The 15859-nt window shown below is 37.6% G+C and overlaps 1 protein-coding gene across 1 annotated transcript; it reads left to right on the top strand.

Annotated features, from left to right (window-relative positions):
- Positions 1-2352: 2352 nt before the first annotated feature.
- LOC138713652 (ankyrin repeat domain-containing protein 23-like) lies at positions 2353-15275 on the top strand. Its single transcript, XM_069845913.1, has 7 exons — positions 2353-2586; positions 6328-6421; positions 8165-8438; positions 8743-8805; positions 13736-13810; positions 14023-14127; positions 14451-15275. Exons 3-7 carry the CDS (start codon positions 8166-8168, stop codon positions 14973-14975), a joined length of 1041 nt encoding a protein of 346 aa, XP_069702014.1. The 5' UTR covers positions 2353-2586; positions 6328-6421; position 8165; the 3' UTR covers positions 14976-15275.
- Positions 15276-15859: the final 584 nt, after the last annotated feature.

Genomic DNA, 15859 nt, shown 5'->3' with positions numbered 1-15859 from the left:
CATATGGGTGCCTAAGTTTTGTACGTGGAGATCTATACAGATCTTAGATGATCTCTTCCTGTTCCTACTGTACCTACCGCCTATTTTGTTTGATGTTCATAAACAAAAATTATCCACCTCTTCAGCACTGGAATCCAGAATTATATAAAATAATGGTTGAAAAACAAGAAGTGCTGCAAATATACACTCCAAGATTCATCGAGACAAGTGTGCATCTATGGTGGTGCTACATGGTGTATTCTTTAAATCAAACTTGTACAATTAAATTGTAAAGCAAAACAATTTCTTTACTTCTTCTTTAATATTAAAAAAAATAATTAAATGACAATTGGAGAAATAGAGAGGAGAGTAAAATATATTTCAAGGGAGAAAACAAGGGGTGGAGTGTATCACAAAGAAAAAAATTACCATGACAGCACTGACCAAACCTAACCTGTTACAGACTCATGTATGTAAGGTGAATAAGCTGAGTATGAAGGAAACTACCTCAGCGCTAATTTAACTCTTATAGATGAACTATATAAAGAACTTCAAGTGTCAATATTGTCTCAAAGGTTTCTGTGTAACAAACTTCATTTAGAAATGCCCATCTGCGATTATGTTAACTGTAGAAGAAGGAAGAAATATTGTCGTCATATGAAGTTACTCAAATTTCCAATTAAGGACAAGGAAAGGCTACAAAAGTTATTTTTGATTTCACCCTTATAAATTGAACGATTTTCACTTCAGAAATCACCGTAACTACCTCAGCACTAGTTTCAGTAATTTAAGGACCAGTATAAAGTAAATTTGATTAAAGTGAGAAAGAAATTCGTAAGGGAGGCGGTCAGGAGGGATTGAGGTTGTCTACTAATTCGTTGCAAACAACTATTATAGGCTATTTCATTTGACTAACGATGATTTGTAGAGAGCAAAATACCTACAGTAGGGTAAAGAATCTAAATCAGTACGTTTGAGAACGGATATAAAAGTGTCAGGAAAATAACAGAATTACCGTATATTGCAATTAACTCTGCATTGGCAGAGAAACTGCACAGGGTATCGTAAATCTGCTGAAAATTGTGTAAAAAAAAATGCATTCAGAGCGAATTTTCCAGCCTGACAATATCTCGCCCACGTTATGGACATAATTCAATACCGTAAGACTGATATAAAACGAATACTAGAACAATTTGTTAACCAAAGACGATGTTCAGTAGTTATTTAACAACATACAGGGCAAATAAAAACACAAACGCATATTCTAGCAATAGTTCAGATGAAAAGAAAATGATTAGTACGACCGCTTATTCGTAAAAAGAACACTGCCGGCTGTGTAGCCTACATGAAGCAATATATCAGGTCTACGTTATGAACACGTTGAATTTAATGTGGACGAGAAACGTACAGTTATTATTTATCTGCTTCCATATCGCATCATATAATACACCTGTAAAATGAAAACATATAGGCCTAGAAAAGAGGAAACATGTTTGGGGATAGGGAGTTGTAATTCTTCCCCTTTCGGATAAATTTCAGAAGAGGGATACCTGCTTTTCCTTCATATTCAAAAATTGTAATCTTGTTCACACAAAATAAATTAGTGCCTTTTCGTGAGCATCATGATGTGCATTCAACAAACGCAGACAAATCTGCTCTTTTTAGTATTTCGTGATAATTGTTGCTAGGGAGGTATTGTATACTGAAAATTAAAAACAATTAGATTTCGTACATCAAATGATGACAGATTATATATTGAACGCAAACAACATTATATCAGCCATATACCAAAATGTCATCTATGTGTGTTGATGAATTTGGGTAAAGCAAACTTCTGTATACTACAATTTAGCGACACATCAAAGTCTTATTGTAACATAACCTCACATTACAATGAGAAAGAAATTTGGAGGTGGCATGACGTAAAAAAGTCATCCCACAGTCGTATTACTCTATGTACTGTTCAGGTACTCTGCCATCTAGTGTTTGTTATTGCAAGCTCATTTCTCGACACTAGCGACGCATAGCGTCCGTTATTTTCCAGTTGCGTCTAAATTTAATATAAGCTTGAGCAATCTGTTTTATATATGATCTAGGGTAACGGTTGTGAACTTGTGCGCCATCTTGTGGAAAGAAGAATCGATGTATATTGCCAATTTATGGCGAGATGAATATTGCCAATTTGAGGTGAGATAATAATAAATATAAAATACAGATAGTGTCTATTCTGTAACTTTTTTGTAATTTACCTTTTATTATTAAAAATCATCACGTGTAAGTCTTTCCGCTTTTCTAGTTTTTCATTTTATCTTTCTCGAAAGTCTTTTACGCACCTCACTAGAGTTGGCAGCATTGTTGTAACTGAATTATCTTTGAACCGTTGCTTGCGTCGTAGGTTATGCGTATGGTGTTTGTGCTAGCAATTAATATCAATATAGGCCTACATTTATCATCCATTTTGAAATAGAATTAGCGTTTCAATTCATTTATTTGTGGCATTTATTAGTCGATAGTGTTTTCTAATTATACACGGATTGTCAGATCGCAGAAATAAGTTGTGAAATTGTGTTGTTTTAGTAGGCTACTGTGTTTATCTTAACCTTCCAAGTAAGTAACATTGATCTTAACATTAACGATTGTCCATTTTCAGCCAAATATTTCGTGGAATCCCGAATGAAAATGAAACGCATCGTCACTGCACATCCATTGATACATAGTCGTAACTCACAGTGTACATCAACATTCGTTAGCACTTATTTTCTTCTTTCCTTCACATTTATTTGTATTTCTGTCTTCCTCCGTGACAAGTTGCACTGTTCAACCCATCCAGGAATTCAGTTGCTTCATAGAATTAATGGCTTATTTATTGATCATGCTCCAAAGCCTGCTTGAGCAACCACGTGACCTTGCGTTGGGGGCTGTGCTTTGGAATCCCATAGCTGTTTGCTGCATTGCGGGCTTGCCTTCTTAAGGTATATGTATACATTAGGGGGTGAAAATTTAAATTAGGCAATATTTAGGGCTCTCAATATTTTTAGCTACAAGAATACATTGTTATTAAGAGATTTAACTATTTTTAAACAATTGTTCTTTGAAATTGTTTATAATAATACTTTTTTTGTTTAAAAAATTTAATAAAACGGTAAACATGATATTCTCTTTCCTAATGAAGCTATTTTCAAAATTCCTTCACTGTTTTATAGGAAAAATGTTTGTCTAGTGCCTGAATAAACTTTGAATAACATTTTGCTGTAATTTACCATAAATATCTTAAATTTTGTAAAATATTAGACAAAAAAAGTATGCAACCTTGAAGAAAAAAATGTTTAATGGGACTGTGAACATGTAGATCAAATTTTTATTTGATTCATGCACTAGATTACATTCCAAGCTTCAAAATGATACCAGAATCATACCTCTATCTTTTTTCTTGGATGAGATATGATGTTTTCCTTAAGCCAATATGTCAAGAAACTGTACTTACGGGAAACGGCAGTTGAAAGTTAGGCTGTCAAAATCCTCCTGCTTCATACGTTAGCTTCAGACTCAGCAGTAGTCTCGCGATCCACCTTCATTTTTTTTCTTCCTCTCAGGTATCTTCTTCTGCTTCTTGCTTCTGGTGTAGCCTGATTTCTCTTCATTATATCCTTTACAACCTTCGAAGAAGATACGCCCGTAGTTGTGTTCAGTCCAGGTTCAATTCCCATCTTCCTTAGGATGTCCAGCTCCACTTCAGGACCACGGTTGTAGTGGCACACTGCATCCATTACACACAAATTCAGTGTTGCATGTCCCACATAGGTTTCTTTTGGACACCTTTTCCAGATCATCCCATTGAAGGACTCGTTAATGTTCTGGGTCTTCCCATGCAGGCACTTCTGCAACATTTTATCGTCCGTCAGTCTTTCGTAGACCGGTTTCATTTGTCTAATCACTGCAATGGGAATACCAGGACCTTCATGCTTGTAAGGGATGCCTTTTGCTTTGGCCACTTGATAAGTGCACCAACTGTCTTCACCTAGTGGACACTTTGCATGAAGTGGCTGGCTGTCATTTGCTGCGACATGGAACATAGAGGCCCAGATAGTTCTTTTCATTTTTTCTACACTTTCTGTGTTAGACCTGAGGGCAATACCAAAGTAATTTTGAAGTTTGTCTATGAGGGCTTGAGTCAGTTTCCCCTTTCCACCGATCTTTTTGGTCTTAACTAATTGCCTAAGACCTTTGCCTAAATGCTTTTGGTAATGCCCCACACATTCTAATTTCACAATCTCTTTCCCATCATATGGGTCAAGTTCAGATACAGTTTTGAAACTTTTTGAGTCGCCATCTCCTAAATATTGAGTATAAAGTAATCCTCTATTTTGGACTGACCTCAAAAAGAGCCTACCTGCCCCAACAGGTTCCATGTTAGGTGAAGATCCCTTGTAGTTACAGGAGCATACTGGTACATGGTCTGCTAGCCAAGTCTGATATGAAGGTGATTTTTTGTCTTCCTTAGCATGCATTCTGCAAGACATGCAGCTTTTGGACATTACCTCCACATCGAGAACTTTACCAGTTTTTACTGACATGGCTGTCACAACACCCGACAAAGAAGAAAATCCCCTCCGTTGCCACGTTCCATCAACTGACACTGCACATTCATTGCTACCAGTATTTTCACGTACTTCATTAGCAGCATCATTCATTGTATCATAAGCATGCTGTGTTACCACTTTGTTTACATGCTTGATATGACCCTGATAAGAATTTTTACTGAGGCCACATGGCAAGCCCAGAAGGTAACATAACCTGTTCAGTTCACTATAGCCACAACCAATTTCTCGGCTCGCATAGACAATTCTCCTGTTTATTTCAAAATATTTTGAAACTTTGTGGCTTGAGAATAATTCATCAGAATTATACCCACAGGCTGAACAAGCTAGTTTCACACATACTGCGAAACCACTTCTCTTGCCACTATTCAAACATAATGAAACTGAACCCACCATAAGACATTCTGGACAAGCCAGTAGTAAAATTAATTTTGTTAAATATCTAACATCAAAAAGAATAAAGCCATAATGTTCTGTGTGTTCACTTGATGGTGGACAATGTCTATCTGTAGTTACATTTGTTTCCTTCTTCTTCCCATAAAATTTCCTTTGCTTCTTCCTGCTTGTATTACGTTTGTTAGCCATCACTGCCACACAGCACTATAAAATAACACTAAACTAAACGCACTATAATAACTAACACTAAAATAAATATGTAAAGAGAATACTAAACTGAAACTAAAGGCACAAACAGCTGGAAATAATACTCATAACCTGTGTAACCACGTGTATGAAACTTGTACATAAACAACTTTTCTTTCTGCTGTTTTATTTATAATTTCTGTTCATAGATGGCAGGAAGGGCTAGAACTGTGCACTATCGCTATCTATGAGTTATTTGTGAACTACTAGAAATTCCAAAGTACTTTGAAATGGGTAAAAATGGCTTAGTATTTCAGGAAAAAAATCTGACATTTTGACAGATAAAAGGGGGTGTAACCATTTGTTACTATCATAGAAAAGTGCCATTATCTACAAAACTACCAGTCAGAATTAAATAAGCAAACCAGCAAATGAAAGAAGAAGAAATGCTGCATCCAAAACATACTGTTTCAAAAAATGCCATTTTTCGTAATTTTTTGTGTTTCTAACGTATACATATACCTTAAGTATTTGCTAGCTTCTTTGCTATCCATTATTTGTAACGCATCTTATTGTGTTTCATAGTAAGTGAGGTTGATATTGGTAAGTTATGTACCCTGCAACAATCCTATGGATCCCCTTACTGAAACAATAGTTCCAAGGCAAACTTTATTATCCTTCTTACTTACATTTCGTATAGCTACCGTATCTCTTTACCACAGTGACGTGTTACAAACCAGAGCTCTTGAGTGCTCAGTCAAACGCCACAAATCTGCCTCATTTCCTCAGTTTCATGATTAGGTCTAGACGTAGCCTAATCATTCAAAATTTGGTAGTTTTCTCATTTCAGATCATATTTAAAGGTTTTTGTGTTCATTAAAGATAGGACACTTACTTTATTTTTTCTCTGAGATTCATATTCTTTCAATCAACGATCAACTAATGCTATCAGTAATTTGTCGGCAGACCGTTGCACGATTTTAGTAACGCAGAAGAGGAAACAGTCTGGATTTGTACACGAAATATACTGTATATCTATCAAATGTAATTAGTAACATATCTCAGTTCACTTGTAAATTGTTCAGTTTATGTATAGCGTACGTGTAAATTACTTGTGTACAAGTTCTCATAAAAGCTGTATGTGTGATGCAGTGAATTCTGGTTCTAGTTTCCTGATTCGTCAGTTTCGTTGCCTTGGCAGCCTCAGCATTCCCCTGCGCACTTCCTTTCCAGTCTTGTAACTCTCCACGTTTCCTTGCAGAGTAAGTATAAATATCAGTGGTGAAGTCGTATTTCAAGCTATTGTGAGAATTTTGTTTAATATACAGATATAATTCTAAACCTAATACATGGGCTAAGTGTGATCAAGCAAAATTAGACGTAGTCTGTAGAATTCATTGTCATAATAGTTTTAAGTTAGTTCCACTATATTAATTATTTTGTAGTTATTTTTCTAATTTGCAGATATATAATAATGTTTGCATTTCAATAATGGATTTTAATTTTCTTGTATCATAATTCTTTCACTAAAAGACAGTCGACTGGATTTTGCTGATTTTGTCGCAGTTGTTGCCTGGTTCTTCTTGGAGTAAGGCATTTAATGTATTAGACATAATACGAGTATTTAGACTATTATTATTATTATTATTATTATTATTATTATTATTATTATTATTATTACACGGTACATAGAGCAAATTGAAATTCTCGACTAGTGATATGTAGACATTCCAATTATTTATTAACAAACTATTGTTGAAGTTTATTTATGCTCCTCCTAGTGGTAGTTTTTATAAACTAAATTTTCTTTTAAGAACTGTTCTGCATAAAAAGTCGGTGTGTTAAAATCTATTAAATGTATTGAAGTGGACATAATTTTTAATTCATATAAGAGCTTGTCAATGACATCCAACTTCTTTCGTGTCATTGTAAACTGCAGCTGATTTCATCAGTGCTTATAACAACTTTTCTTTCAATTAACCCAGGGCTGGGCACCAAGAGCGAATTCTACTCTCTCACGGGGAGCCATATGACTTCTCTTCAACCCCTTTCTTCCCCGCTGAACACCACGCAGCGTTGATGTCGTGACGGATGAATATTAAGCGTCCCCGTTTAGAGTTTGTATTCGCTCCTGGTGCCCAGCCCTGAATTAATCAATGCTGATGAACTCACCGGGTATCAAAACTGGTGAATATGAAGAATTGCAGATGTCAGGTTTGTGATTGCTTGCCCTCTGTAGGACTTGATGGACGACAGGGGTGCAATAAGAAAATAACAGAAAATCAACAATGTTGACACATTTTATAATGGCTAATTATTAAAATCAGCACACATGTCTGATTGTCATCCTTGCTCTAAAAAATTAAAAGTATGTACAGTACTATTACTTTTTCTCATTTTTGAAGAATTTCGCATTTGCTGATTACAACCTTGTTTTGGGCGGGTATTCAATATTTGTAAAGTAAGGATGCAATGGAATTCTATTAATATTTTTTCTATAGCAACGTCAGGCCATGCTGATTATAGTATTGTTCTAACACTGCTGAGATTCCAACTTGTTTAAATGAGAAACTGTTGTTTTCCGCGGTCATGAACTTGTAAATTTGTTGCATCTCTCTATATGTTAAGTTTGTACTGAATTGCAAACAAAAGATAATCAGTAATAAATGTTGTAGTAACCTAGAAGCGATTTATCTAAAAGTGGAAACGTGTTTAATCTGTCCCTACTTGTACGATATTCTGAGGATAACCCTTGACATTAGTCAGTCAGTGAAGCTGTGTTATTATTCTAATCCAATATTTTGAGAACGAATTTTTACGGACTCGGTAACATATTTGAGCAAAGCGAGTAATCGATGGACAGAAATGACCTTGAAAGCTGCATTGCCACTCATTCATTGCAGTTTCTGTAAGATCATTGGAGTACGTGTTAATGGAAGAAGGTCAGCAGTGACTTGTGAATAGTATTTGTAGGTTTCACTGTTTTCTTGCTTTCTGGTGTGCAGGATGGCAAAACCCAACCCAATCCCCGACCTCAAGCAGCGAGTGAAGACCCTCGAGGGACAGGTTCGACTGCTGCTTCCTCTCATAGAGGAGGTGAGGGTCCTCAAGGAGAGGTTGGACTCGCGGTCCCTGCATGGCCTGGAGGCAAGGAAGGAAGAGGAAAAAGTAGGGAGCAACAACAACATTGAGGAGCTGAAGGAGGAATTGAAGCTGAGAGAGAGGGAATTAAGAGAAACACAGACTGAACTGGAAAAGCTGAAAGAAGAATCGGAAAGGGTAAGAGATCCGCTGTTGCCATATTTACAGTTACTACTGAACAACTTATATTAGAACACAGTTAAGGTTTTATTCCACAGAACTATTTGCTACTACCAGACATTCAGAAAATGGGTGACGACGAAAGTTCAAAAATATTTAAGACAAATTTGTAGCCATGTACAAAATGCGAAAGATAGAATTAGAAATGTCGTGTTGTTTAGTGCAATACATTCAGTAGTTGGTTGTGAGTTATTCTTTTTCTCATCGTACTGCCACCTTACTGACTGGGCTACGTCTGAACCTGATTCCTTTGTGGTTACAGGAGAAAGCAGAACTGAGGCAGAAATATGAAGGAGAGCACCAGTTGCGGCTCCAGCAGGAGGAAGTAAGTGATGAGCTGTTACCATGGTTACAGATACAGTAATTGGACAGTTGAGGGTACATTAAAGGTTGGGGCAGTAAGCACGAAAAACTTTAAAATAGGCAGACATGCAGACGCTAAGTTGTGTTCAAATAGGCACTTAATTGAATGATAAATATGAGTACTCCATTATATATCACAATGTAGTGACAGTGATAGTACTGGCAATATCTGAAAGACGAAGATGGCGATAGCTAAGTGACAGGACTTCAGGGAATGAATCTCTGAACAACTGGTGAATACATTTGAAGAGTCCACTGCAAGAATGATGGATGTCATTTGGAATACATTTTGCAGGAGAAGCAATTGAACATTTTGAAATGCTTAGCGCTCAAAGCTTAACTGTGATTTTCCGATCATTACTGGACAATGAATATCAGTGTTAATGCCATATAACTCTCTATGTACATTCTATATGTCTTAAGCCAGCGTTTCTCAAATTTTTTTGAAGTGGGGATCACTTTTTTAAGTCAGAACAGTTCCGCGGACCACCTTACTCTTCTTCCCTTCGAAAGGAAATTTATCAGTTTTGCAGTATATTTTAATATCAGTATACTTATATTTTAAAGTAGAATTAATTAAAATTAATTAAATAATATTAATTTTATATTAATATTAAGTAATTAAGGTAAGTTGATGTTAATAGAAGAAAACTCATATTTGTTTCTTAAATATTGGGATAACCTTTAACTTATTAACTAAAAAAAATATATATATATATATATATAGGCCTATATATATATATATGTTGGTACTCACATTAATGAGATGGATGAGTCTGCTGATGTTTGCACAGTTGATCTATATTTGGACGTATGTTGATAAACTTAAGATGGAGATCGTCATATACACCGAGTAGATTTCGGTAGCCTACTTTGTTTTTATTAGAGTTAGTGATGAAAACCCTTTCTCACACAGATATGTGAAGCAAACTGACTTATAATCTATAAAGCACCATTGTACAGTTCACTGTATTGTCTTTTCACTTGTGATGCGGTCCAGAAATTAACCATACCTTCCGCTTGGAATTTCATTTTAAGTCCGGTCTCATTCGAGAGTTCAATTAACTGTTCTCTTTCACTCAATGAAAGTTTGTTAGTTTCAATATCGCAATGAAAGTGATTACGAAACCATGAAAATTCGTCATACTGTATTTACTTAGAAAATAAGTTTCTAATTGTGACCTCAGAGCTGTATTATTGGTGTACGATGTTCAGTACGTGACCATTTCAATGTGCAAATGGGTGTCAGCAAAACTATAAAGAAAGTCATAAATACATGAAAAGGTTCGATCCTCTGTTATGAATTTGGTAGTCCTTGGCTGGATTACAGGGGTGGCGCCAGATGTGCAGGGAAAAGATGGCGAGTAACACCACGTTCATAGTGCTTTAAATCCCTCTTTTGTTGTGGAGAGTAGAGTGGGAATCAGTAGACGGACAGGGTAATAAATTTCATAAAATGTCAGTACTGAGAGAAAAAGTGAAAGACGATTGCCATGTGTCATTTCCAAACTCTGAGATTTTCAGCTATGGAGTGGTATGCAATTCGTTAGAATTTTTCTTTTTTCTTTTGCCTTTATTTGAAGGACCACAAGGGCAGACCTTGAGGACCACAGGTGGTCCGAGGACCATAGTTTGAGAAACGCTGTCTTAAGCTATGCATTGACAGTCTTGGTTCATTGTCGACAAGAAAGTGACATCCATCATTCTTGCAGTGGACTCTTCATCTGCCTTCAGTGCAGGCACAAGCGGTGATACAGGCAGCTGTCTACAAACTATATTTGATAAGACGCACGTGTGACATGATGTGTTGTCCTTGTCCTGTGTAATTGGGTCCTTCAGTGCTAGTTCCTTAAAAAGCAAAAGTTATGTCCCCCGAGGATAACATGAGAACAAATAATTGACTACTACTGCTAAAGAAAAATATGTGAGAATTGTTATTAAAATAGAAGAGGAGATAGGACCGTGTAAATGTTTATGAGCTAGCGAATTTTCCAGCCAGATATTCATTCTGGAAAGCATCAAGGTGCGACAGAAGAAGCTAGGAAGTAGCGTAAAAGCAGCAACATGTAAATCATGCTTAAGTGACAGGAGTCCAAGGACAGTGACTAGTTTAGAGTCGATTAGATGAGGAGAAAGCTAATCATGAAAATGTAGATTTCATGTAGGGAGGGCAGGTCTAGGGCAGTGGTTCTCAAAGTATGGGTCGTGACGCCTTGGGTTGTCATGTAAAGAACAGAGGGATGGATTATAAAATAAAACAACAATGCCTTATTAACATTACATTACTTACTTACTTACAAATGGCTTTAAAGAACCCGAAGGTTCATTACCGCCCTCACATAAGCCCGCCATCGGTCCCTATCCTGTGCAAGATTAATCCAGTCTCTATCATCATATCCCATCTCCCTCAAATCCATTTTAATATTCTCTTCCCATCTACGTCTCGGTCTCCCCAAAGGTCTTTTTTCCGCTGCCCTCCCAACTAACACTCTATATGCATTTCTGGATTCGCCAATACATGCTACATGCCCTGCCCATCTCAAACGTCTGGATTTAATGTTCCTAATTATGTCAGATGAAGAATACAATGCATGCAGTTCTCTGTTGTGTAACTTTCTCCATTCTCCTGTAACTTCATCCCTCTTAGCCCCAAATATTTTCCTAAGAACCTTATTCTCAAACACCCTTAACCTATGTTCCTCTCTCAGAGTTAGAGTCCAAGTTTCACAGCCGTACAGAACAACCGGTATTATAACTGTTTTATAAATTCTAACTTTCAGATTTTTGGACAGCAGACTGGATGATAAGAGCTTCTCAACCAAATAATAACACGCATTTCCCATATTTATTCTGCGTTTAATTTCCTCCCGAGTGTCATTTATATTTGTTACTGTTGCTCCAAGATATTTGAATTTTTCCACTCCTTCGAAGGATAAATCTCCAATTTTTATATTTCCGTTTCGTACAATATTCTGGTCACGAGACATAATCATATACTTGGTCTTTTCGGGATTTACTTCCATACCGATCACTTTACTTGCTACAAGTAAAGTTTCCGTGTTTTCCCTAATAGTTTGTGTATTTTCTCCTAATATATTCACGTCATCCGCATAGACAAGAAGCTGATGTAACCCATTCAATTCCAAACCCTGCCTGTTATCCTGAAATTTCCTAATGGCATATTCTAGAGCAAAGTTAAAAAGTAAAAGTGATAGTGCATCTCCCTGCTTTAGCCCGCAGTGAATTGGAAAAGCATCAGATAGAGACTGACCTATACGGACTCTGCTGTATGTCTGCGGACTCTTGGGAATACCAAATTCAATAAGAATATCATATAATATAATGAAATCTATGAATACCGTAAAATGGGGTGAATAGGATCAGTGGGGGGGAATAGGATCAAAACTTTATTCTTGGTTATAAACTTTGTTATAAACTGTACTTGAGCGGGATCACAGTCATTGGTTACTATTATTGTTCTAGTAAGCAATGACTGTCTTCCCGCTCAATTGCAGTTTATAATAAACTTTATAACCAAGAATAAAGTTTTGATCCTATTCCCCCCCCACTGATCCTATTCACCCCATTGTACGGTAACTGATGTATTGTACACTTATACTCCCATTTTTTCTCCATTATCTGTCGAATACAAAAAATCTGATCAATAGTCGATCTATTAACATACATTTATGTTCTATTTGAGGAAAACGTGGTGAAAAAATTAACGACGATTTTTGAATGCATCCAAACCCAAACTTTAAATTCCCGAACATTCATAAATTCCTGTTGTACCACTTTACCTCTCAACGGCTCATATAATACAATAGAATGAATGAATTTTTTTTTTTGTGAAGTGATGTCAAACAGAAATGAAGTTTCCTTTTAAATCTGTTGCTTCTAGCTTGGGCTGTTATTATTATTATTATTATTATTATTATTATTATTATTATTATTATTATTATTATTATTATTATTATTATTATTATTATGGGCCTTGCAAACCACAATTCAAAGTCCTTGAAAGATATATCAATAAGGAAGGCACGTCTAAGAAGCAAAATGAAATAAATTGGAAAGTATATTGGCATATTATTATAAATTATGGTATTATTGTAAATTATTATTAGTATTAATTATTAGTATTATTATCAATTCTATATTTTATCAATTGTGTTTATTATTGTCTTTATTGAGTGTAGTTTGTTACCACTGCCACCGGGTATATACCCATTGCAGTGTGAATATATACATACATACACATATTCCGGTTTCTCATCTCGCAGGCACGATACTTCACAAGTTGACTGCTATCGACTGGTTTTCAGTAAAATCATTTTTTTTTTCGATTGTGTAGGGACTTTTTTTTTTTTTTTTTGAGGGAGGTACATATACGGTAGGGAGGGAAGGGGAGGTTGCAAAGAAAAGTCTCCCCAAAAAAATGGGCAACATCTTCACAAAGTTTGACGCACACTGGTCTAGATGACCAATGGCGCATCTATTTTAGGGCTTATGAAAGTCTGAATTATGTTCTGGTAGTTAGGTGATCCATGGCCCATATCTTTTAGGGCTCATCATGGAAATGCATATTACGACTTTTTCTGTGGCCCATTTCTTAAAACTTCATCATGAAAATGAAGATCAACTTCCTGCAGATGTTCAGTTTATTTGGGGACTTATCATATTTATTTAACTCCTTAGGGAAAATTATAGGCGGGGTGAGAGCTTTTATCTGAAAGCCTTTATCCAAACATTATACGTTGGTAGTTGTTGTCTCATTTCCTGGTGCTATATACCGGCCATGAGCTTGATTCCTTCATGAAACCTGTTGCTTCAAGTCAGACTATCACCTAACCAGCTGAGCTTTCTCTAATCCTGAATTGTTTATATTACAGAGTTACCAGGATCAGCTGGGGAAGCTGAGACAAGATCTGGAGGCTGAGCGGGAGATGAGGCGCCAGCTGGAAGAAGTAAGTGTGAGCTGTTACCATGGTTACAGTTACGAGGGAGTGTGCGAGCTCCATTCCGTCATTGCACATTTTAATAATGATAAAAACCATAATAGTTGTAATATTATTATGATTACTGTTATAAAATCATCGTCATCATCATCATTGTCATGTTTCTAGTCCAGTTATCGACATCTGAGGTTCTTCTCAACCAGATTTGTTTTTAATTGCAGAGTAAGGAGGAAGCACTGCGGGCTCTGCGAGAACAACTGCAAGCGAAGGGGGAGGAACTGAAGAAAATGGCGGACGAACTGCAAGCGGAGCGCCAGAAGACAGCAGTAAGTGTGAGCTGTTGCCATGGTTACAGTTACTGAGCAATGATCGATACAAACTGTTACAACAGAGATTGCGACCAGCTGCACTTGGAGAGCAAACTTAATTTCAGTTTTCAGATTAGAACTGCTACCACTATTACTATTACTACTACTATTACTATTGTCACTAATACTGAAATTCCTGTAGTTATGGCTACTGTGACTGCTGCTGACATTACTGTAGTTGTGGCTACTGTCACTACTACTGACATCAGCTTCACTCAGCCTAGTGAACTGTCACCTAGCTGACTGAGTTTCCTCTGACCAGATTGTTTTGTCTGCTGCAGAAGCTCAGAGCTGCGCCTGAGGTCAGGCCCAACCTGGAGCAGAAGGACAGCCAAGGCAGGACTGAGCTACATTGGACAGCACAGCGGGGGGACACACACAGGGTGCAGCTGCTCCTGGATGCAGGCAGCCAGGTGAACACCATGGATCGTGCTGGCTGCACGCCCTTGTGGCTGGCAGCAGAGCTAGGCCACCAGGATGCGTGCAGGGCGCTGCTGGCTGCCGGGGCGCGGCCGGATATGAAGGGAGGAGTATTTGGCCGCACTGCTCTGCATGTGGCTGCATACCGTGGGCACGGTGCAGTGTGTGAGCTGCTGCTGGCAGCTGGGGCGCGGCCCAACGAGCCTGATGATGCAGACCAGCGGACTGCACTGCACTGGGCAGCAGAGTGTGGCCACGCCCCAGTGGTGCAGCTGCTGTTGCAGCATGGCGCTGAGCGGGGGGCGAGGGATGAGAAGGAACAGACGGCCCTGGATCTGGCGCGTCAGCACAGGAAGACAGCAGTGGCGGCCATGCTGCAGGGCTGAGCAGGCGCAGTGCTACCAACACGACAGCAATACCATTATACCACAGTACCCAGCGGGAATGTGTTGTGTTGGCATCACTGCTCTGCATGTAATGCTGTTACTTCATTGCTCTAGGCTGTCGTTACTCTCGTGTTGTGTGGCTTTGTTGTGGTTGGAGCTTGACACGCCACTGATACCTTGTGATTATTATTATTATTATTATATTATTAATGTAATCACTAGTCGATTGTCCCTATAATTTTTGTTCAAATTGCTGTACACAATATCCAAATAAAAATATGTTAAAATTGTTTTTGTAGATATCACTGTTTGTCTAAAACATACAGGATTGTTAGGATTGTTGTTATTTTGTGATAATGATACGCCACTGATCCATCAGCTTCTGAATTGGACTATTTCAAGCACAGTAAGCATATTGCCTCGCCCTGTCCGATGACCTTGATACGCCACTGATTGCTTGTGCTCCTGTTCCTCACACGCACATCAATACTGGGCTAATTTTTATTCCTATTTTCATTCGCAATATGAGAAGAAAAGCATTTCCGTTGGCATCACTTTTTCTGCACGAACTCGACATCCAGGCCTAGAAACTTGTATTAATTACATCCATAAAGTACGCCACTGATAACTCCAAAGACTCAAACACGATTTACCGCCCTGTACTTTGTGACCGCCATGTTGTGAAAGGGGTAAGCGTAAAGTTAGAATTTATCTCTCCTGATATGGGAAGAGGAAAACTTACCTACTAGGCCTAACAAAGCCCCATCAGTAGTAAACGGCGTTCTCCTGTACACCCCTGTGTACGAAATGAAACATTTACACTTATAATACAGAGCATTGAATACCCTGAGATATATTTTGGTATTCAGTGATTATACATAGCT

This window comes from Periplaneta americana, chromosome 2, assembly GCF_040183065.1.
Source record: "Periplaneta americana isolate PAMFEO1 chromosome 2, P.americana_PAMFEO1_priV1, whole genome shotgun sequence".
NCBI lineage: Eukaryota > Metazoa > Arthropoda > Insecta > Blattodea > Blattidae > Periplaneta > Periplaneta americana.
Note: the sequence above shows the minus strand (reverse complement) of the source record. Positions and strands in the feature narration are given on the sequence as shown.